This window comes from Drosophila subpulchrella, chromosome 2L, assembly GCF_014743375.2.
Source record: "Drosophila subpulchrella strain 33 F10 #4 breed RU33 chromosome 2L, RU_Dsub_v1.1 Primary Assembly, whole genome shotgun sequence".
Classification (NCBI taxonomy): domain Eukaryota; kingdom Metazoa; phylum Arthropoda; class Insecta; order Diptera; family Drosophilidae; genus Drosophila; species Drosophila subpulchrella.
The window spans coordinates 2,663,649-2,685,932 of NC_050610.1; the positions used below are offsets into that span (position 1 = coordinate 2,663,649).

The 22,284-nt window shown below is 39.8% G+C and overlaps 1 protein-coding gene across 12 annotated transcripts in view; it reads right to left on the minus strand.

Moving 5' to 3' along the window:
- Window positions 1–22,284, minus strand: part of LOC119548647 (CUGBP Elav-like family member 1-B) — a 67,275-nt gene that overhangs the window by 11,672 nt on the left and 33,319 nt on the right. For 6 of the 12 annotated variants that reach the window (XM_037856051.1, XM_037856054.1, XM_037856050.1 and 3 more), the window contains one exon: window positions 1,309–1,487. In XM_037856051.1, coding sequence (XP_037711979.1) covers window positions 1,309–1,487 — 179 coding nt within the window. Of the gene's footprint in view, window positions 1–1,308; window positions 1,488–16,303; window positions 16,823–20,619; window positions 20,870–22,284 lie in introns of those variants that run through there. The other 6 variants (XM_037856057.1, XM_037856058.1, XM_037856059.1 and 3 more) reach the window with 5 other exon arrangements.

Below are 22,284 nucleotides of genomic sequence, written 5' to 3' on the forward strand. Positions count from 1 at the left end.
AATTTATTGAATTGAATTAGTATATTGAAACCATTAGGAAAATGATTTAGTTTAGTTTTTGAGCGGTATCCCAGCCTATAAAGTTTAATTAGGGCTAAGTAAACTAACTCAAGGATCTCTGTAGCCTGTTCGCACCGTTCTTTCTTGTTGTTTGTGAGTGTGCTCTGTATCTGTGTTTCTGTGTGCTGTAGTATGCATGTATGGCTTTATAATGGCCGCCCGCCCACAACAACATTCATCTTGCAAAAGGCGACAAATTATGTGCAATATACACAGAAGAGAGACAGCATGCTCGGACTGCCCTGCTCTCCCGTCCTCTCCCTCTCTCTTCTGCCCACTCCTTGCATGTGTTTGTGTTTGGCTGTCGGAAGTTTGTAATTTTGCCTGTTTCCGGCACAAAACTTGCATTAGTCTCTGTTAGTGTGCGAGTGTGGGTGTGTGTGTTTGCTCAAAAGTGGGCGTGGCGGGCGGAGGATGGGGTTACTTGGTTGCCAGGATTACCGTTGACTTCTTCCGCTGCCAGAGGCGGCGTCTTGCTTGCGTTCCAGCTTCCTGTTTGCAGTTGCATGCGGTTTTTGTTGTTGCCGCCGCCATTGTGGAATGAAGGTGGTCTATGTGTGTGTGCATGCGTGCATGTGTGGCTGACTCTGCCTTGGTGTGTGTGCCTGGGCGAAACGTGTTTTGTATGCGCGACTCTTGCCGCCGCTGCAATTAATCATTGCGACAGTTTTTCCCACACTCGCCACAGGACCAAGAGACAATAATGCGCTTAAAGCGGATGGCTGACTTTAAGGTGATCGTTTTGCCACACGATGATCTTTTTTTGACGACTTAATCGGCTTTGGGTGGAATCAAAAAATTTAAAAAATGATATATGTAAGTTAATTTTTCAACTGCTTTTTTAGGGAACTTTATAAGTCCCTTTAAGTCCGACTATCCCTTGGTTAGCAAAGGATTATTCTAAAAATTTGATGGACGGATAGTTTGTCATATAATGTATGTAAAATGTACAATGTACATGTTTTTTAATTTTTACAACGTATAAAATGAAAAATACTTTGTTTGAATCGGCTGAATCTGGCAGATAAAGGTAGGGAGATTTAAAAATCACTTACTTAGGTGTGTAAAAGTATGCAAATATGTATGATGAAACCGAAATTCCGAACGATAAATGCCACACAACGCAGTTTTATTCTTTATGGCATACTTCTAGGCAGATTTTTAAGTGATTTCAAAAGTACTAGTCGTCAGGACCATGTATAATAAACTGTATTTAGTTTCTAAGGCCCAACAAAGTTTTAAACTCACCTTGATGGCTCCAATGGCGTTCTGCTTGGTGGCGAATGTGACGAAGGCGCAGCCCTTGCTCTGGCCGGCCTGATCCCGGAGCACCGTGCACTCCTCGATGGTTCCGTGGCCCGTGAAAAGCTGCCTCACATCGGCCTCCGTGTACTTTTTGTTCAGCATGCCAACGAAAAGTTTACGCTCTGCAAATACATCAGCGGAAAATGCAAAATGAAAGAATGTTTTCAGCGAATGCTTACAGAAATAAACATAAAATAAATACGGGCTGAAGTAGTGTGGTAAAATAAACGTAAATAACCATTGTGGTTGGACGGGAGCGGGTCAAGAGGTCGTACAACTGCAAACATTTGGCTTAAAGGCCCCAACTTAATGAGTTGCCAATGCAGCGGGAACTATTATTATGGCCTGCACGGTACTTCATTCAGGGCTGTAAAAATGTTGCCCCAACTGAGGCTGCTGACTGATTGACTAAAGGACTGACTGGCTGACTGACGAGAGTTGCAAACGAAATGGTCACCATAAAAATAGCATTAAAAAACGCGAAACGATACCATGTCTGTGTGGCTTAACGGCTTTAAAGCTTATGGGTAGCCAAGGTGACATATGAATGGAAGCACAGCTCTTTTCAAGCCAAATTTCAAAGACAAATAAGTTGTTGAAAAAGTATGAGTTGAACTAAAAAATGTAAGGAAGAAATTTCGTCGTAAATTTAATTTATTGGCGGGTTCGGCCACTTTTTGACAGGACTTATTATAATATCCCATAGATTTAATTTCATGAGAGTTGATTGATTTCATGAGATTTAATTTCGTGAGTTGCTATAAGTCTGACAGCACTGACTTTTCTTTAACCTACAGCCGGAGAACACATGTTTGATGGATTTTCTTTTATGCACTCTTAGCTGACGCTTAAATTTGTTAATGAGTGTGCGTGTTGGCTCCATTTAACGATCGGTCAGCGGGCATTTAACCCAAATCGTAAGCCACACGGCGTATGAGTGATATTTTGGGCTATTTCTTTTGGGGGCCTCGGTACGAGGGACTTGCAATTAATCAGAGAACAACTTTGTAAGCAGCTGGGACCTGTAAGGCAAAACAACTTTAAACTGCTCCAATAAATCGCCCTCGCCTTTGGTCTTCCTGCAGATTTGAGATGTCTCCCCTCATCGAAACGAGAACATTTGTAAGGGAAAAGTTTTTGTGCATGGCAATTGTTATGCTTTATCTCGGTCCCCATGTGAAGAGGGGGTGTGCTTTGAAGTTTTTGGGAGCGCACATGCAAAAGACTAAAAACGCAATCGCAACAAATCGAATCAATGCAACAAGAACTGGCGAACTGCAAAGAAAGAGGAACTTTTCATTCTGCAACACTTTCGAGCACACACTCCGCATTCCACCAACTGCCCTATCTTGGCTTAAAGTTTCCCAGAGACAACACATACTATACATATAAGAACTCGGGACTAGGGGATTCAGGCATTCTCTTAAAAACAAACTAAGCATGCGTTCAAACCACTTTTTGATACCGTAACTCAGAAAGAAGGTTGCTTGAAATTGCAGTTTGCCGAGTTAAATGTTCCAGACAATGCTAATTTCTAAAACATTTGGAATTAATTTTTTAAATATATTCTTTTGCGGTTGCCTTAGTAAATGGCGGTTTGTTACAATCTTTGATTAAAAATGTGGTGTAAGTTTTAATTGAAGTTTAATCGAATATGGCAACTTATCCTAGCATTATGAGTTCTTAATTAAAAGTGGTATCTCTAACTTCTTCGCATTAATTAATAGCAATTTAGTTTAAAAATTAGGTCTTTTATTTCCTCGAAATTAAAAGGAACGTTGAAAGCAGTCACAAATTTGTCTGACAACCTTTAAATGGCAGGTTATTTCGAGGGTTTCTGGGTAATCATATTTTATTTGAGGGCGAAGCGAGTTCTTGCACAACCCACTTGGAATCCCCCCTTCGGGCAGGGGTGTCGTAAAGTATAAATATAGAAAATTGTGTCGCTGCAAGAGAAGTGATTGGAAATTGTTGCTTTCGCCTGGAGTTGGCACCAGGAGGGGATGGTGATCCACGGAGACCCCCGGCCAAGGCACTCAGAACGCACTCAACCTGCCCAAGAGCGCGGGGGAAATGGGTCTTATCTGTGGGTGGGGATAAAAGTTTTTTCGAAACAGGGTGCGAGGCATTCCTGTGTGCTAAATACATACGAAGTTATAGTAGTTCTTCGCCAGGTTTTGTTTGCCATGCCCATGCATGCACCCCCGCCCACTTTTGGTCTCTGTCCGGCACATGTGCAAAATTTATTTGAGGTTAGTTCAGGTGTGACACAAGAAGTAACATTTTATATATTTATTGTATGGATTTGCCATTTTAAGTTGAAACTTTGCCAGCGAAGATACGAGTGGCACGAAGGAGAAGGGCTATGACAAAAGGAGGTTAAAACTTATTGCAGGCACCTGAGTCCTCTTTTCCCCTCTCGAGCAGAGAGAGCTTGTTAAGGACCTCTTTTGTATTTGGCATCGCTGATTGGAAAGTTTTATGCGCACGTGATTTTTTCAGCGCTGATAAAAGCGTGCTGGGGAAAGTCCAGGGCAGCGAAAAATAAGGCCCTCAAGAATTTGCTTTTATTCTCGCAACTGATGTGCGTTAAATTGCTTGGCAATGGAAGGGAGTTTTAAATTTGGCTTTTTATACTGTTAAAAGAAATATATCAAAGGGTGCCAAAGAAACTAATGGGGTTTTTAAAGCACTGAAAAGGTGAAAAGTCAACGTAGTCCTTATGAAGGCATCTATCGGAAGGGCGAACTCAACATACTTTGTTGCATACTTTTAGACACCAGTGCAAATGATGTTCAAGCCATGATGATTTCTGTGGAATTTTAATAGGGAATCTCCTCATTTCTGCCAAGTTATGGCTCATTTCCATTGGATCTGCCACTGCCGGTGCAATCTCCGCATTAATTCGGCTTTAGGCGGTTTATCATTTTCACCTTTTTCGGCGGCGGCCAAGCAACCAGGTCCTGGAAGTGTCGCCAAATGGCAGGAATCCCGCTCAAGTGAAGTCACGGCCTGCCTCCTTTTTCCTTTTGGCCCACACTTTCGGTGCATCTCCCTGTCATTCCTGTGGGCCATTACAGTTGCAGAAATTGCAATTTCACGACAATTACCACAAATTGGTTTCCTCAACTGGCTGGGCGAACATTTTCGTTTCGTTTCGTTTTGGCCGTCCTTCTTCGTGCCTTCCGCCTCACAATTATGCAGCAAAGTTGCACCCCCTGGGGGATTTTTCAGGATGAGGGGGACTTCCGCCTGTGGCATATGCATTGTAAGTTCATCCTTGGGAGCCAACTCTGCCATATGATGTCGTTAACTGTCTTAAGATTTATATGCACAGTCAAAAGCGGAAACTGCACTTATGTGTGGGGCAGGGGGCGCCCCCATATCTACTGGGTCCTCATATATTTCACTTCACACTTGAGACATCAACTTTTGTGTCAAGTCGGGTTCTGGCCCCAAAAATTTGTCGGCCCCGGGCAAAGTTTGTCATGTGCATAATTTACTTCTTCCACACACGAATTTCGTATCTTTTATCTTATTAGAGTTTTTCTGTGGAGTCAGCCATGCATTAGATTGCATTCAATTTGCATCGCAATTAAATTGCTCGCTCTTGGAAAAATCCTTCGACAGCTCTTAATTATTTCCCCAGTTCTGTTTGTTTGGCATAAACAAATTAAGCGACTTGTGCAAATGTTTACAAGCTAAGCCGCTCGATTCCAAAGTCCTGGCATACTTTCTGGGAATGCGAATATGTAGTCATGATACGCACTTAAGCGTGCTAAGATAATGGTTAACAAAGCTGTGGTGTTAAAGCATCTAGATGCTCTTTCATTAAATTTGGAGAATAATAGCACTAAATAAATAACAGTTTGATGATTATAAAGAATTTAATGTCTGTATAAGCACTGAAGACCAAATGAATTAATAATCATTAGTATGAAACCCATTGGCTTAAATTGGATTAATACATTTCAGCAGTCAAATGAGGGGGTACCGAAATAAGTATGTGCTTTTTCTTACAATAAAAATGGCTTAATTCCTAGCTGATCTCCCCAAAGTCACACTTATTTATGTAGAGTAAACCCCAAACAAAAGTCAAACGCATTAACCAGAACAACGGCATCCGTGCAAACGAATGAAGCGCATAAAACTTTTACCGAACCCACTGAAAGTGGGTAGAATTCCACCCGAGGGTTGTCATCCGAGATTTGCATATATCGCAGTATGGATGGAGCTGAATTTGCTACTAATGTGAAGAACATTAAAACGAGGACAGGCGGAGTGGGGCAGAGCCGAAAGGATAAATGTTAAACACGCCAGCCAGATTTATACGAAACACACATTCAAATCACACTCGGAAATACGAGATGTGGTATTCGAATTCGAGGAATGGAGCATTATTCAGAGCATTTTGGCCAGGGGCTAAGGAGGAGCTGTAAAGTAATACATATGTAAAAACAGATGTGAACAAGTTAGCTAATGGCTATGACTTTACCCACCACCACGACCATTAAATGACTTTAAAGCTGGGTATTCTGAAATATTATTTGTTTTATTATTCATTTGGCTTATGGTTTCGGTCTGTCGGAGATGTTGTACCTTTAATATCCCTGGGCTATTTAATGGGTTTTACTTCTAATAGTTTAGCCAAAGGAAATACACTTGGTTTGCTGCACCTGAGTATGTTTAATCCTAGAACTTGAATTGAATCTTGAATTAATCAAGGCACATTATAATAGAGCTTGTCCCAGACAGCATCTAATCACATTTTAAGCTACTTAGGCTTCGTCTCAGCTCCTCGTCTATCAGGTTTCAATTAAAATTTTGCATAAGACAAGAACAGCCGTGAGCAGGAACACGGAGGGGATAAGTGAAGGACTCGGGAAGTAGGATGTTTCGCTCCCGATCCGCCATCTCTAAAAACAGTTAACGTTTTCAATTATAACATAAACACTCCAACAACACTGTGCATACAACAATGGGAAACCAACTCTTAACGCGTTACACTAGGCAGAAATCTAGTGGTTCATAGCAGAAAGCCTATTTAATTTGAGGATGTGTTTAGTTCGTAATTTTAAAAGTATAGAAAAGTATACTTAAGTTCAGATAAGATTATTACAATACAATATAATTATTACTTACGGATAGAAAATAAATGACAAAATCTACCATCCAGTTTGATTTTATATTTAACTTTAAAATAACATTTTGTGTAAAAGCAGCATTACGAATTGTTTGCAGGATTTTAAAAGAATTGTTATTTTTCCTACTGTAAGTGGCATGAGTTGTAGTTCCTGCTGTTGTTGTTACTGTGTGTGTACTGTACAGATTAAGCGCTGAGCGCACACGAGGCTGATAAATGAAAATGGCATGCACACATGTGCAACAGCAGCAGCAACAGCAACAGCAACAGCAGCAACAACCCACCAGCAACAGCAGCAGCAGCAACATCGGCCATGGCGCAGCAGCAATTTTGAAGTGCTGCACGAGTTGAAGCCAACTTTTCACATATTTGTATCTGTTTGTGTTGTTAAGTAGTTTGGGCGTTTCCAACTCGCAGTCTCAGCTGCATAAATATTTATTGCAGAAAATTCATGTGTGCCGTGGAAGGCGCGCCAATTCACATTGCATACTTTTGGACGGGCTTCATAATTAATTTAAAGCCCGCCAATCGAGAAAAAATGTTGTAAACTGCTGAAATTATGATGCTCATTTCTGGCCATCAAAATGCACTAAAATGGGAATTACATATATGGGGCTGTCCGCCCCAATTGTTCATATTCCCCGCCGGCAGAGTTTATGGCCCGGCCCAAAGGGGCAGACAAACTTATTGCGGTGCAGAAATTTTTATGTTTTAATTCAATTAAGCTCCCTGGCGGTTCCAAGAGGACTAGAGGAAGGATCCCAGACGGGTGGAAAGGTCGGGAAAACCTCTGTGGGCGACGCATTTAATGCGCACAAATTTTCGACATTTCTTTCCCGCTCGCCCTTTTGGCGCTCTGCGCACCATATTTGCATAATTTTGCAATAATTGACAAGCGGAAAATGTTGATGCGGAAACGGAAATTAAAATGGAATTTTCAACTAAGCTTTTTTCTTTCGTGAGCCAACGTTTTGCCACCCGGTGACGTTTTGCAAGGAATAATTATGTGCATGTAATTAATTTATAGCAAGAAGGGAAGACCCCAAATGCATGTGCAACGAGTTGGTAAGAAGATCGCTAGCTATTTTACATTAATATGTTTTGGGGGTTCATAACTATCTCAGAGGTTTTTAAGGTGAAGGAAGCTCTTGGTAATGTAAACTATTAAATAACTTATTTTATGCGATTTAAATTAGAAAAAAATATAAGGGTTCATAGCTATTTCAATGCTTTTAATGGTGAAAGATACTGTTGGTAATGTCAAATATTAAGTAACTTATTTTGTGCAATTTAAATTAGAAATAAGTACTTACAAATTAAAAAATTTAATTGCCAAAATAAAAAAATATTTAGGTTTCTAAGATTCCAATGGGAACTGAAGTACTTAATCGTAAACACTTTAGCGAGTGCCAATAGTATTTCCCTCAACTTAGCCACACTACTTTTCCTGGCCGCAAAATACAATTAACCGTCATAAAAGCTAATGCCATTCGCTGTGCCAACCGCAGCGACAAATGAACGAAATCATTATAATCATCCTGGCCTGGTACGAGTCCCAATCCCTGAGGACTCCCCGCCTTCTGCCTCCCATCCCGCTGACCACGATCCACTCCGTTGACAGGAGCTGGGAGCCCGGGCACGTTTCGATTACGTTGGCAACACTTCCGGCCCGCGAGCGCCACAATTTCCGCTGCAGCAGCAGCAAAAAAGGGGAAGTACCCCGAAGATGATGTGGCAGGAGCAGGGCGGGGAGAGGGGGGATGTTGCAATAGGCAAACTGCCAGCAGCCAAAAGGAGATTTGGAAGGCAGTCGGGGGGAGTTGCTCATTTTTACCATTCGCTTGAAGGGTTCATTTGTGTGTTATGCGAGCAATATTTCGTGCTCTTTTTCCTCTTTTAAAGGGGTATTCCTTTTTTACGAACATTTTTGAAATTACTGAAAAATTCCGTTTTTCAAGATTCAGTTATCTAAGACAAAATACCACCTTTAACGGTTGGTTAAAAAAAAACCATAAGTATTTATAATTTTTCTCAAAGCTCAAAATGTTTACAATATTTAAATATTTTTCTCTAAAATTGAAAAGGACAAAGATATTTTTATTTAATTTTCCTAAAGGTATAACTACTTTTAAAAAGTACTATTCATAAAATTGGTTTTTTTATCTGCGCTAGTTTGCAGTACAGTTGTTAATTTCCTCAGAGGTTAGGGTATTTCAGAGCCCCATTATCCAGACTTGGGACCTTTTTACAAATATTTTTCGTAGCTGTTTTGTTTTCTTATTTTTGTAGCCATTCGATGACCGCTTCTGGCTGCCTTTGTGCTCTTCATTCAATTACCGCTGCCAGCGGCTATTCCTATTCTAATGTTTTCCATCCCATTTCCCCCCGCCCGAACTTTCCCTGTCCCCTGATGATGTTCTCAAGTGCTTCACTGGCAACTTGCCCTGAAGATGAGAAATGCCTGGGGCAAATAGAGAAAGGGGAGCGGAGGATCAAGCGTTGAGAGCAGAACAAAGCTGAAAGTGCAATGGCGAAAGGGGGGTTCTACCCAGTCCATAAACATATTTTTCCTAATTTTTCCTATTGCTTCTATATTATTTTTTTATGTATCAACATTTTTCTTAAGTTCTTGGCAAGAGCCACCACTTGGAGATTGCTGAAATGGAACTACAAAGAAGTTGCAGTCTCAAGTGGAACATGGAAATGACTTAATGAAAAACCACTTGACCAATATCAATCAGCAAAATGTGCACTTGGCGTTGGATTTTCCCTCTAAAAGCACCACATCTTGATTCGGCTTACTAATTGACAACATAATCAAGAACTAAAACATCGGCTAAACGCAGAAAGGCATCGTTTGGCACTGCAATTCGGTCAGGTCAAAGACGAAATATCAAAATAACTGACAGCTTGAGCCACCCTGGCTGCATCTCCATGATTAATTTAAATTTCGAATTCAAAATTAAATTACGTTTTTCGCTATCTCATTATTTGGCAGGTCTGTTTCGGTCTCTGGCAAACTGGTTCTATGACGCACGTGCTCCGGAGACAATAAACGATTTTGTTTTCGCGGGAGGGGCGTTCAGACATTCATAAGATACATTTTGACGTCGTATCTTATGTCATTTTATAGCTCATGCCTTGCTGCACATTTAATCTCGTAGATTCTCTCCACTCCCCAACTCCAGGTGTTTCTGCATATTTGCGGCTGTGAGATGTCACGTCAAAGGTAATTTTGATTGCCAGTCAGTCAGTCAGCATCTTTCCAGCAACTTGCTCAAATCTTCTACCCGACACTCGTAAAATACCTCAACTTGTCCCGCGTTCCTTGGGCTGCTTTTTGTTTTTTATATTTTTTTCACTTGCCTCAAAATGTGCTTTGCATAGTAATCAGCCTGGGATCTTTGGTGGAGCAATGGGATTGCTTTAGGTGATTACCTTGAGGGAAATTTTGAGTGGGGGAGTGTTTATAAGCAATAGTGTCGTCAATTATAAGTATACACTTCTGATAATGATATAGAAAAGTGCATTTACCTGCATTGAAATGCGGTTAGAATTCATAAAATGTTTTAGGTAAACCAATTTTTGGAGGTATACCATAAAATTTGGAAGTATATATATAGATGTACAATTATCAACTGCATAACACGTTACAAAAAATTCAAGCGAAGGCTTTTGCGAAGCTCCTTGACCACTAATGCAAATGGTGTCTTCACCATCCTCTCCAAGGCGTGTTCAGCGCCCTCTGCACATATATCCAATTGCTCCCGACTCGGGCTTATAAAGCATTCCTGCCACATTCTAGGCTTCCAGACCTAATTAGCTTAAAATTCCTGAAGCGGAATTCATCCTCCATATGCGTAAGCTGCAGGCGGATGGACTTCCAAGCTGCAGGCGATGGATAACCTACCTCGAGATGCATACACATAAATGTGTGTGTAAATATATACATTAAGATGCTTCCAAGCCCGATTGCTCAGATAAATAGGCAATAAGTGCGAATTTGCCAGCTAGTTTGCTTATCGGCACTTCTCGATTGTTTCGAGCTCGCTTTGTTTCGGTGCACATGTAAATATATGCAGATACGACTCACAGATACGAAACCCAGATACGTATGTATCTGTTTGAGTTGCCCCCTTGCCACATCCGAATCAATTGATTACGTATTCCGCATTGTTGTGTATTTGTCGCGACAGAATTTCATTTCGTTCTTATGGGACATTCAGTCGATCAAGCGACCCATTGAACCCCTCGAACCCCTTAGACCCCTTAGAACCCCCTCCGTCCCACCCCTGTCTATCGCTATTGAACTGTAACGCATTCAGCATTTGTTGCTTTCGTGTATTGTCTATGCAAAATTGTGGCTGCTGCTCATTCTGCGGTGTTCGTTGAACTCGCTCGTTGTTCAACTTTTTGGTCACTTGTCTCCCGGCACTCGACGTTTGATTTCCCCGAATGGAGCTGGGGTTACCAAGGGCTTAAGGGGCGGAACTGGGCCTCGCCGGCCCAGTTGTCAAATGGCTAAGAGTTCGCCGGAAATTAGCTGCATACCAATTGAGTTGTTCGAAGAAGGAAGGGAGTTACAGGGCAAAAATGTTCAAAGAGAATATATTATTAGCTCCTTATGATTTTATTATTTCAAAAACCAAACCAATACAGCTCTTAAAAATATTAAACGTAGATAAACATGTTAGAACATGTTTAGTTGATAAAATATTCTTAAAGTCTTCTTTTAAACTTTAACAATGTTCACTGAACAAACACACATCGGTTATTATTAAGAAATAGTTTTAGTTACGAAGGTACAAAAATCGACATATTTTTAATTAATTGTTAGCTCTCATTGCTTTTAATAAAGATTATAATAGCTTATGTATGTTCCCATTTCTCATGACCATCTTATTTACTTTGGATAATACTATTCCACCTGACCCATTTCAGTAACATTTATATGCCAAAGGCATACGGATAATCCCTGAATATTCAACCACTGCACAACCAACTGCTCATATTCTGTATTCCCTTTCCTCGTTCTCATCATATATCCCATATTTGCATTAATCTCTCTGACAGCTTTTGGAAGCTAGAAGAAACCAGACTTTACCTCAGCGTTTGGGGAATCGCCAACAGAAGTTCTGCTTCTTCGTCCTAGTAACTCCAAACTCCAGAAAAACCCCACGATGCCAATGTTAATCCATCAATTGTCTGCCGTCTAACTCGGCGCATGACTTGCATATTTATGCGATACATGCGAAATGAATTGTTGACTTCGACTTTGCGTCCGACTTTGACTGTGACCAAAAGCAGTCAAAGTCAAAGCGTTGATAAATAAGCAGACACGAAGGAAAAATAAAGAACAAACGTTGGAAAAAAACTATAAATAAATAAAGTGCATGTATTTGGAAAGCAATTCGATGCAGGCCAGCGTCGAACGGAAAATAATAATTTTATGGCGAGATCAAGTGACTTTGGGGGCGGTACCCAGAAAAGGGGGTGTACGTCAAAATGGCTGTCAGTCAAAAGTGAAGTGAAACAGCTGGATGGATGTGTGTGAGTGTTACATAAGGTTGCTGGTTTCAGAATTTGTGGCAAGGCATTATAAATGTATTTTCGCCCTACACTCTCTCCCCCTCTCCTACTATTTTAACGTGTGCAAATGCGTTAACATAAATGTAACACGTTTCGCTGTGGTAACAACAACTGCAACAGCAACTATCCACATGTCACGTAGCTTTTGCATGCCAGCGACAGAGCCGAGAACCCCAAAGAGCCCAAAAGTCGTGTGACCCGAGGCAACCCAAGAAACTGTCACATCTCAGCCACCAGACAGGAAACCAGTGGCAAGAGGAAGAGGAGGAGCGCAGAATCAGACGGCAAAGTCACTTTCCTTGTCAGACCTTGCAAAATATTCTAAATTATATACAACGCTGTAGCAGAAGCCAGAAACATAGGCCGTAGACCACTTCAAAATGATTAAAGCTTCAGTTGCTAGTTGATTACATTTTTAGCAATGTTGTGCTAATCAACTAGTCACGAAATTGTTGTCGAGTTATGCAATATATAAACGAACTTGAATTGCTGGAGATGTCGAGAAGAAAAAAGATGAAAACAGAAAAGTGAAAAAACACGTGGAAAGAATAGTCTCGACAAGGAAGAACGCTATAGTCGAGTACCTCGACTATCAGATACCCGTTACTCAGCTTAAGGGACCAAAGGGAAATGGAGATATGCAAGCAGCAAAGTGAGATTTAAATACGCCACCTACCGGCGGTAGACAGATTTAAGCGCTCTGGGCGTTAGAGTGGGCGTGGCAAATTTGTTTTTGGATCAATCGATAGGTATTGTCGAGATCAATACATTTCAGTTAAAATTTTTCATCTAGCACAACAATTGTGGGCGCCACAGATTTGGGCAGCTTGTGGGCGTTATAGTGGGCGTGGCGTATTCCCGTGACAAAATTGCGCTGCGTACAAAGCTACGGAATCTAAATCTGAGATCCCGATTATCTATCCTTGATAGTTTCCGAGATATCCACGTTCATACTTACGATTTTTTGAAGTTTGTGGGTGGTTTGTGGGCGTTAAAGTGGGCGTGGCAAACTTTTTTTGGGTCAATCGATAGGTATTGACAAGACTAATACATTTCAGTTAACATTTTTTATCTAGCATTAAAACTGTAGGAGCCACAGTATTGGGCGGTTTGTGGGCGTTGGAGTGGGCGTGGCACTCTACTGAAACAAACTTGCGCTGCGTAAGAAGCTCAGGAATCTGCACGCCAAATCTCAATAGCCTAGCTCTCATAGTTTCCGAGATCTCAGCGTTCATCCGGACGGACAGACGGACAGACGGAAATGGCTAGATCGACTCGGCTAGTGATCCTGATCAAGAATATATATACTTTATGGGGTCGGAAACGCTTCCTTCTGCCTGTTACATACTTTCCGACGAGTCTAGTATACCCTTTTACTCTACGAGTAACGGGTATAAAGAGTAGAGTGGATCCAATCCATGGATTGTAGTTAAAAAACTATTTCCAAAGTTATCCAACCAGTCATATATAGTTTCAACTTTTTGGTCCTCGAAAAATTTTGATAATAGCCTTGATGTGTGCTTTGGATCATTATCTTGCTGAAATACCCAACGTAATGGCATATTTTCCTCAGCATACGGTACCATAACTGTTTCCAATATGGATTTGTACTCCTCAGCATTCATTTTGTTCGTAGTCTGATAAATTGGACCTACGCCGTACCAGGAGAAGCAACCCCATACCATTATATTGCCACCTCCATGTTTGACAGTTTTTTTTGTAAACCGTGGATGGAATTCCTTTCCGTTAGGGCGTCGAACATTCCTTTCACAGTCATTTCCAAACAAATTTATCTTGGTTTCATCGCTCCATAATATGTTTCTCCATTTTTTCTCCCCGGTGCATCCTACCCAGTCTTTGTGGTCCCTTGCAAAAGTTTGCCTCATGGTGATATTTTTTTTGCGCATAAGTGGGACTTTTCTGGCAATTCTTCCTGGTAGGTTGGCATCTTGTAGTCGTCTTCGGATAGTTGGAGCACTAACTGAATTCCCAATTTCGGCTGCAATAGCCTTCGATGACTTAAACGGGTCCTTTTTGCTCAAAGTTTCTATGTAGTGGTCAAGGGTTTTTGTTGTTTTTAGTGGCCTTCCACGGGTTTCCTGTCTTGGTTTTCTTTTTAATGCATTTTTAACAAAATTATGAGACCTGTTCATTAATTTGGCGATGGCTCGTAAAGATTTGCCTTCTTTTTTTAGACTAAGAACCAATCGAGCTTCTTCTTTAGTACAATGAGAATTTCGACCCATTTTTTCTAAAAAAAAATACATTTTTAATTCTCGGTATTGACAAAAGCTATACTTAATTTACCTTTAGTTACCAAAATATCACTGATTACAAAATAAATCACTCGATACTTGTGAGAAACGGAGACTGTACCTATTATTATGATCAGGCGAAATGTGTGGTGGACTCGCAATTAATAGAAAAGCTTTGATATACGGGGCAGCCCCTCTTTCAACTCTTTGTCACAGTGTGGCCAGACATTGACAACAACAAAAAACCAAAAATTAAAAAGTTGTCAACACTAAAAGTACCAAAAAACCATTTATAATTAAAAAATTCCGGTGTGTACCTATTAATATGATCAGGTGTGTATACTTTATGGGGTCGGAAACGCTTCCTTTTGCCTGTTACATACTTTCTGACGAATCTAGTATACCCTTTTACTCTACGAGTAACGGGTATAAAAATACGTCTTTCAATTATTTTAAGATTTTATTTTTAATACCAATTGATAGTTCCTAACTGACAAACTTAATATTTTTTAAAAAACCTTTTCTGTTCTGATTATATTTTTCCAGAAAATATTTAATATTTTCAAAAGGAATTATATAATTTTAATGCGTTGTTTTTTTGTTCGTTTGAAAATTAAGAACTCTTTTGAGCTCGATATAAAAAGTGTAGTTAATGTTATCACTTTATATTATTTATTTCTTTGCACGAACCAAGCGCGAAAAAAACGCTGGCAAACCGAGAATTCAATGGTAGCATCCACCCAGGATTTTTCCCGCCCCTCCCACCGTTTTTTTATCCGCTCTTGTAAGGGAGTTCAAAAGTCCCTTGACAAAGCTAAAATTTAATTAGCCGCCCAGCAAGTGGCGTTTGCAAATGAAATTACACAAACACATTCACACAGAGGCACGCACACAAAGGGAGCGAAATGCAAGCTCCACATACATATATCCCCTAAACCCCCTCCACCACCACACACACATTGGTTTAACATTTAGCCACTTGGCGCGAAAAGGAAATAAAATACACGACAATCCAACAAAAGAGCAGGAAAAAAACACGAAACTTGCATCGAAACATGAAACACTCGCCCCTTTTCCGCCGCCCCTGTTTTCTCCGGAAAATTGCTCTGCTGGCGCCCCCTGGCGGGCAGTCCGCCCACCCGCTTGGCTTTGTAATCCTCGCGAGCTTCACAATAAACACGAAAATATAATTTGCAACGTTTTTGCAGGCGACGCGCTTCCGCTGCCAAAGAGCAGAAATGCAATGAGTTTTAGACAATAGATGCCACAGTAAACGGTCACTAAGAGCAATTTGATGAGGGGAGATTCGCAACTTATCATTTGCTTACAAAAAGTTGCAAAAACTAATGGAGTTGTTCCGTAAATATAACCTTTGCAAGCTTTATACATTATTTATCTTAGTCAATTGACTTGTTAAATAAGCTGTCACATACGTACGACAAAAATATCATCGACAATTATCTATTCTGTTCATCTGATTAAAAATCGCTTTGTTTTAATTACAAATTGCAGTTGTATAAGTTGGGTAATTCTACCAAACATATGAGAATTCTAACTCCACAACAAAAATTAATCCTTTGAACCCAAAAGATTATTTAAGCATAGTATAATTTTAATTCCTGATTTCTGAGAAAAGGCAATATTTTTCAATATTAAGCACCAATAGTATTTTCTGGAAAAATAATTAAATTTTAAAAAATGCGCTTCCTATTGTTTTCTAATATTTCATCCAAAATTTTGGTTAAATATAATTACCTCTTAAATTATTGTGTAAATGGCAAATTTAAACTGCTCAAGCGTAATGTTTGCCTAATGGGCACCATTTCTGATTAAGCAATTAAATTAATGTTTGCCCTAAAAAAGTGTACGATTTTTAAAGGATCCACCTTATGGAGGCCCCACTGTACGCGGGCTTAGCTGAACGGGGGTCCGTGCAAGTAACACTAATTACCTGGAACTAAATATGGCGCCGGATTCGGTGGCGGTAGCCAATACGTTGCCGTTATCGCCGGATACAACTGATGGCCATTTGTGGCCATGTTTGTGGACATGGCTGATGGGTGGAGTGGGTGGCTTGGGTGGCTGGGGTGGTGCAGCGGTGGTGGAGAGTGCTGCTGATGATGTGGCGGCGATGAGTCCGCGGAGGAGCTGCCCGAGCTCAGTTTGCTGTTGTAGCGGACGATCATGTTATTGTTGTTGTTGCTGCCAACGGGCGGTGGAGATGCTGCATGGAGTTTGGCCGATAGGGGGCGCTGCTCGCTAGCTCCGCCATTTCCATTTCCACTTCCGTTTCCGTTGATATTGCCGCCATTGTTGTTTAAGGAATTGCTGCATTCCATGATATTTGGGTTTTTCATGTTATTTATTGGCCGCTAGATGGCGCCACCACACACACGAAAAAAAAGGTCGAAGGGTTCAAATATTTTTGTCTAGCTGAAACTTTGCTTTGCTTTTTTATGGGCCTCCTGGGCTAAATTAAAAACGAAAAGCAATATTTTATTTGTAGCTGTATTAGCAAGGGCTGCCATTAAAATGCCACAATTATTCACTTGTGCATAATTTGAATTTTATTTGCAACACACACACACGCGTTTCACTCTTTTTTAGCACAACGTTTTATGGTCTACCATTTTTGTATAACTAATTAATTTGCCATATTGTCCGGCGAGTGCAGTTTGCCTTTCGCAATAACGCAGTATTTTTTATTGTCGTTCTGTGTTATTTACTTTCAATTTGTTGCACATCCCCCATCAACGCACCGAGCGCTAATGGGACGGACATGACCCGCCCGTACGGGTTGGCCATACAGATGGACCATATTTGTTTTTATTGTTACGATTATTATGGCGATCACACAGCGCAGTTGTTTGATTTTGCATTTAATGTCCGTTAAGGAGCCTCACCATCGATATTAAAATCATTGAAAAATCCAAAGTAAATAAACAAAAAATTTTAATCCATCCAGCTTTCGCTTAAACAATTTTTATAGCCGTTCATATGACTCTCTGAGTGGTATCATTTTGTGTAAAAGCATTATGGCATCTTTTAATATTTACTTTGTTCCATAAAATCAACTTTTTAAAATGTAATTAAACTGTGGAAAGCTCTTAAAAGCGTAAAACTATTATTTGCCTTGCGTATGAACGTTTTTCAGGAATTTCTCTCTGTGTCAAAATATGCACAATTGTCGCAACTTAGCACTAAGCCACTCCCATCTGCTGGGCTTTCTACCTATCTGTATATATAGCACCTGTGTGAAGCTCTAATCAGCCCGAGCAGAGTTTAAAGAGACGGATGTCTGTGTTGATACAATAAATGAGAAGGAAACTCAGGGTAAATAGGTAACTGCAGACTCATGTGGGGAGTTTCAAGCTGAAAAACTAAACAAACCGACAACTGTTCGACACCTAAACATATACGAACAATATGATTGTGAAATTTCAAGCTTATTTATCCAGATACGACAACGACATTTGTTTGACACTGAAGTTTCGGTTTCTTTCCTTGGCAAGTTCCCCCAGAAGGTATCGAATAGATCAAATATTGGTTGAATTTAGTTATTCTGCTCAACAATTAACATTCAAATGTCAGGTTAGGAAAAGAAATTTTTAGAAACTTAGTCACATTTTACCACTTGTACCATGTTTTGTTATTTATTTTCAATAACTTGGCTTTCGAACATTATTATAGCTCCTGTGTATAAAAGCAAATGCTTTGGTTGTCCTAGATTATCTTATAATACTCAAACTAAAAGGTAATTATTATTAATTGACTTTCAAACTAGTTACGATTATTGTTTTTACAATACAAATTTTTTGTTCGTTTCACAAAAGTTAAATAAAAAATTGCTAATAGAAGAAAAATAGTTTAAACACATGAGTAAAAAAAATGTTGAAATTGGTTCAAAACGAATTCCAATTTGTTGAACATTGGTTTGATTTGATTTTGCGGCTTCACAGTTCTGTGAAATATGAATAATTCCTGGGAGTGCTCCTATTTTCTAATTTGTAGTTTTCCCCGCCCCACATTGCCCCTCGCCACCTGCCTCGACTGTCTATTTTCAATTTCTTCTGACCCAACTGAAATTGACGTTTCTGTCTATTGACAGACTGCCTAAAGAAGATGATGCTGCGGCTGATGTCGAAGCTGATGGCTTCTTGTTTGTACATGGCCAGCATATAGACATAAATATGCGTAAATAGACAAGTTTCCCCGCCGCTCGGCATCTTCTCTCTTCTTGGAATGTAACTCAGAAGAAAGTGCAAATATTGACGAGAGTTTCCATTTTGCAGGTGGCCCAAAGTGGAACAGTTTTCTGTTGATGGTTGCGACATATGCGAAACCAATTGATTCGTGGCCCGAATGGCTATTACTATATATACATGTGTTCCTCTGTGACATTTTCGTAATCATTTTGTTAACGCTTCGCTGCGCACCAGACGATTTTAAATTGTGGAGTAATTTTATTCCAAGTGAGCTGATTAGACGGCTTGGAGTTTTGAATTTTAAAATTTTCTAACCCACTTTTGCGTAAACTTTGTGTTATTATCTGGCTGTCCCATGCGCTTCGAGGTGCAATTTACTTGGCAACAAACTCGCTCGCAATTATCACATAAACTTCGCATTTACACTCTGAACTTTGCTTCTGCCACAGCACCTCATGTGGCTTGTTGTTGGCTGTTGTTTCCTTTGTGGTTGTTGTTATTATTGCAGCTAAATGAAAATATTCAGAGCGGAAAGTTACGCTTTTCCATTATAAGCGGGCCATTCGAAGCATGATCAAATCTAATGTGGAGGTTTCGGTTTAGGGGAATATCAAAAGTGAGTTTGAGGTTCGGAGTAAGACACATACAAGGCGGAAGCAAATATTTCAGCACAATTATGTAATTTCTATAAAAGGCTTTTAATATTTGAGAATTTTCAACTCATAACAATCATTGAGAGAATTTTAGTCAAATCAATCAAATAGAATATCTGAATGCAGTCTCCTTTTCTAAATTGAAATATGTAACCAAATGAAATCGTCAAGAAAATGTATTTATTATGTAATAATAATGTAGTTATGTTATCAATTATTTTTTAAAGCAACTCTTTATATATAAGACAATTTGTGACAAATTTTTGTAATATTGAAATTGACATTTCTCTCTTGTTTAAACTCTGCATTCCCAATTTTGTTGTGCAAATTTTAAAATATTTTCAAGATTCCCGAAAAACCTATTTGACTTCTTGAGGTCTTGACGAGCCGTTGACATGTTGTATTTAATACGGCCTGCACTCAGGTTTTCTTTTCTGTGGCGTTTGCCTCGTGTGAGGCTCCTCAAAAATGAAAGCCGAAAGAAAATTTGACAAGTGACAATTTCCGTTTGTTGACTTCGCTTTCAGTGATTATTTTCTGAGGGACAGTTTTTCCGAGTCCAATGATTCATTTTCGTTTCAAAAAGTGTTACGTGAAGGAACATCGGATTACAATTAGTGGAATTTTGTACTTGAGGTTTTGTAAGCGTTTTTCGGCTTTCTGTTTGTTATGGAGTTAATATATTTTAATCGGCTAGATGGATGATGAGTTCGGGTCTAAAGGTTGACCTTGTAGGTGAGAGTGTGTCGCGGCAAGGTGACGAAGGGTGCTCAAGGGGCAGAGCTCATCGACAGCCTTCATCCGAGGCTATTTATGGCCCGACACACCCAGCTCCAAGCTCACACACTCGAATCACTCGACCGGAACGCCAATTGGATCGGAAATCGCTTTTTTGTCTGTTAAATTTGCCAGCTTACTCGGTCTTACCCCCACCACCACCCATCTCTCCATCCAATTTTGTGCAAAAGCCCATCAGTTGTTCTGTATTCAGTGTGAATTCAATTATTTTCGATTACTGAGGCTGCTTTTCACAGGTAAATAGAGTTAGGCAACAAGTTCACGATATATATTGATAGTGGTTAATGGCTACAATGGCTTTAGTTATGGAAAAACTTATTAATATTAAATTTTAATGAATTGCAAAGTCTGAAACAGCAAGATATTATATTCTGTTTCTGGACTTAGCCAGACTTAACCCACTTCATAAATGTCATAACCCCTAAGCAGTGCTCACTGTACTTTCGACTGAGCCAAGCAAAGTTCTTATCGTCCACTAATTATGCAAATGCTATGTGCATTTCAAAGTCTTATTTACACACTCAAAACTGCGCTTAATTTGCGTATTCCTAACGATTTTCACTGACAGACTGCAAATTGTAGATCGTAGCGTATCTCGATCCGAAAGATACCTGGAATTGATCGCACGTCTTGAACTTAAACTTTGACACGCGCGTGCGCGGCAATTGTAATTTCTGTTTGGCTCACAAATCGCTCTTTTTCTCTCCGATTACGGCGACACGTCTCCGATTTGAGAGTATCTGTTAGATACTCGTCGAGAATTTAAGCGATTTGCTTCTGCTATTTATTTTTCGGCGCTGGGTTTTTTTCGCAGTCGATCCGAAAACGCGACTGATGTCTGGGCGATTGAGTGACAAACTGCTGGCGACGCTTATTTTTTCGCTGCCGTTTTTGCGCTTCGTTCTGCGGTTTATTTTACTTGATTTTTGTAGTTGTAGTTGTATCTGGTATGTACTTTAGCCATTGTGTACTCAGTTCACGATGAGCCGCATGGCGACGTCAAAGCAAAAGCAACAGCAACAGCGGCAAACAGTTCGAATACAAAAAATATTATCGTTAATGCCATTGCCTTTCGGGCTTGTGTCAAACTGGCAATAAGAAAAGCGTGCTGGGGGAAATGTGCTTGGGAAAACGCGAAAATTCTATAGATTAAATGAGTTTTAAAGTACACTTTGAGGGAATCGGCAGAACGTGGCAATAAATGCTCGAATTGCTGGCAGTTAAGTTTACTCAATAAGAAAAATATCAATACTCCTGTTGGAAAGAAATCTAAAATGTATTTAATAAATATAACTGGAGTCATAAAAAAGCAATATCTTTTAATAAATGTATATTGGTTTCAGGCAATAACATTTTTATTGTATTGTTTAACTATTTACTTTAATTGTTTTACTAAACAAACGCAATATTTAAGGTAAATACTTTTGTGATACATTTTTGACACGTACATACAGATACACCCTTCTAATATTTAATTTTCATGAAGCGTTTCCCAGTTTCCCATTTTCCTATAAAATCCGCCATTGCATCTGTTACACGTTTCAGACATATTGCTTATATATTTCCATAATTACTCATATTCCTGAATCGGAACTTCTACTTGAGAGAGGCCCCAACTTTGGGGTGCCGTCTTACCCATTATGTTTATTTTCGTTTCGCATTTCAGCAGTCAGCTACAGATCGTCTTATTCACCGTAGTTGTTTGTTTACCAGTTAACAGCTCAGAGCTAAAATATTTGGTAGCTAGATCATAATTCAGCAGACAATTTTAAACAATTTTGTCAGCTGACTGCTGAAGGGCAATTTTTTGGGCGAATGCAGCTTTAGGAACTACCAGACCAGAGTGCCTTTTCGTTCTTATCTCTGAATGAAATTCAAAATTTAATTAATATCAAACGGAAAACAAAGGCAAACCATATGCCGCAAACAAGTGCTGGAATATGGGGCGTAGGGGCGGTGGAATTATAAAACAATACGCCCCCTAATTACAGACAGAGATATGGATACGAATACAGATACAGCTAGTGCTGCAGAGATACAATGCAAAAACACTTGAAAAGAACAGACGCACAGGCCATTTTCGATAATTGAAAATAATAATTAAAATTCCCTGATTGAAGGGAGGGCAAAAACGAGAAGGACCCTGCCCTGACGTCCACAATTGGAGTGAAAGAATCCCATAAAGACGGCAACAACTGCAGGGCATACATAATAAAATTGGTATCTGTTAGTATGCAAAACATGTCACAGTGTTCCTCCATTCTTTTGGGTCATAG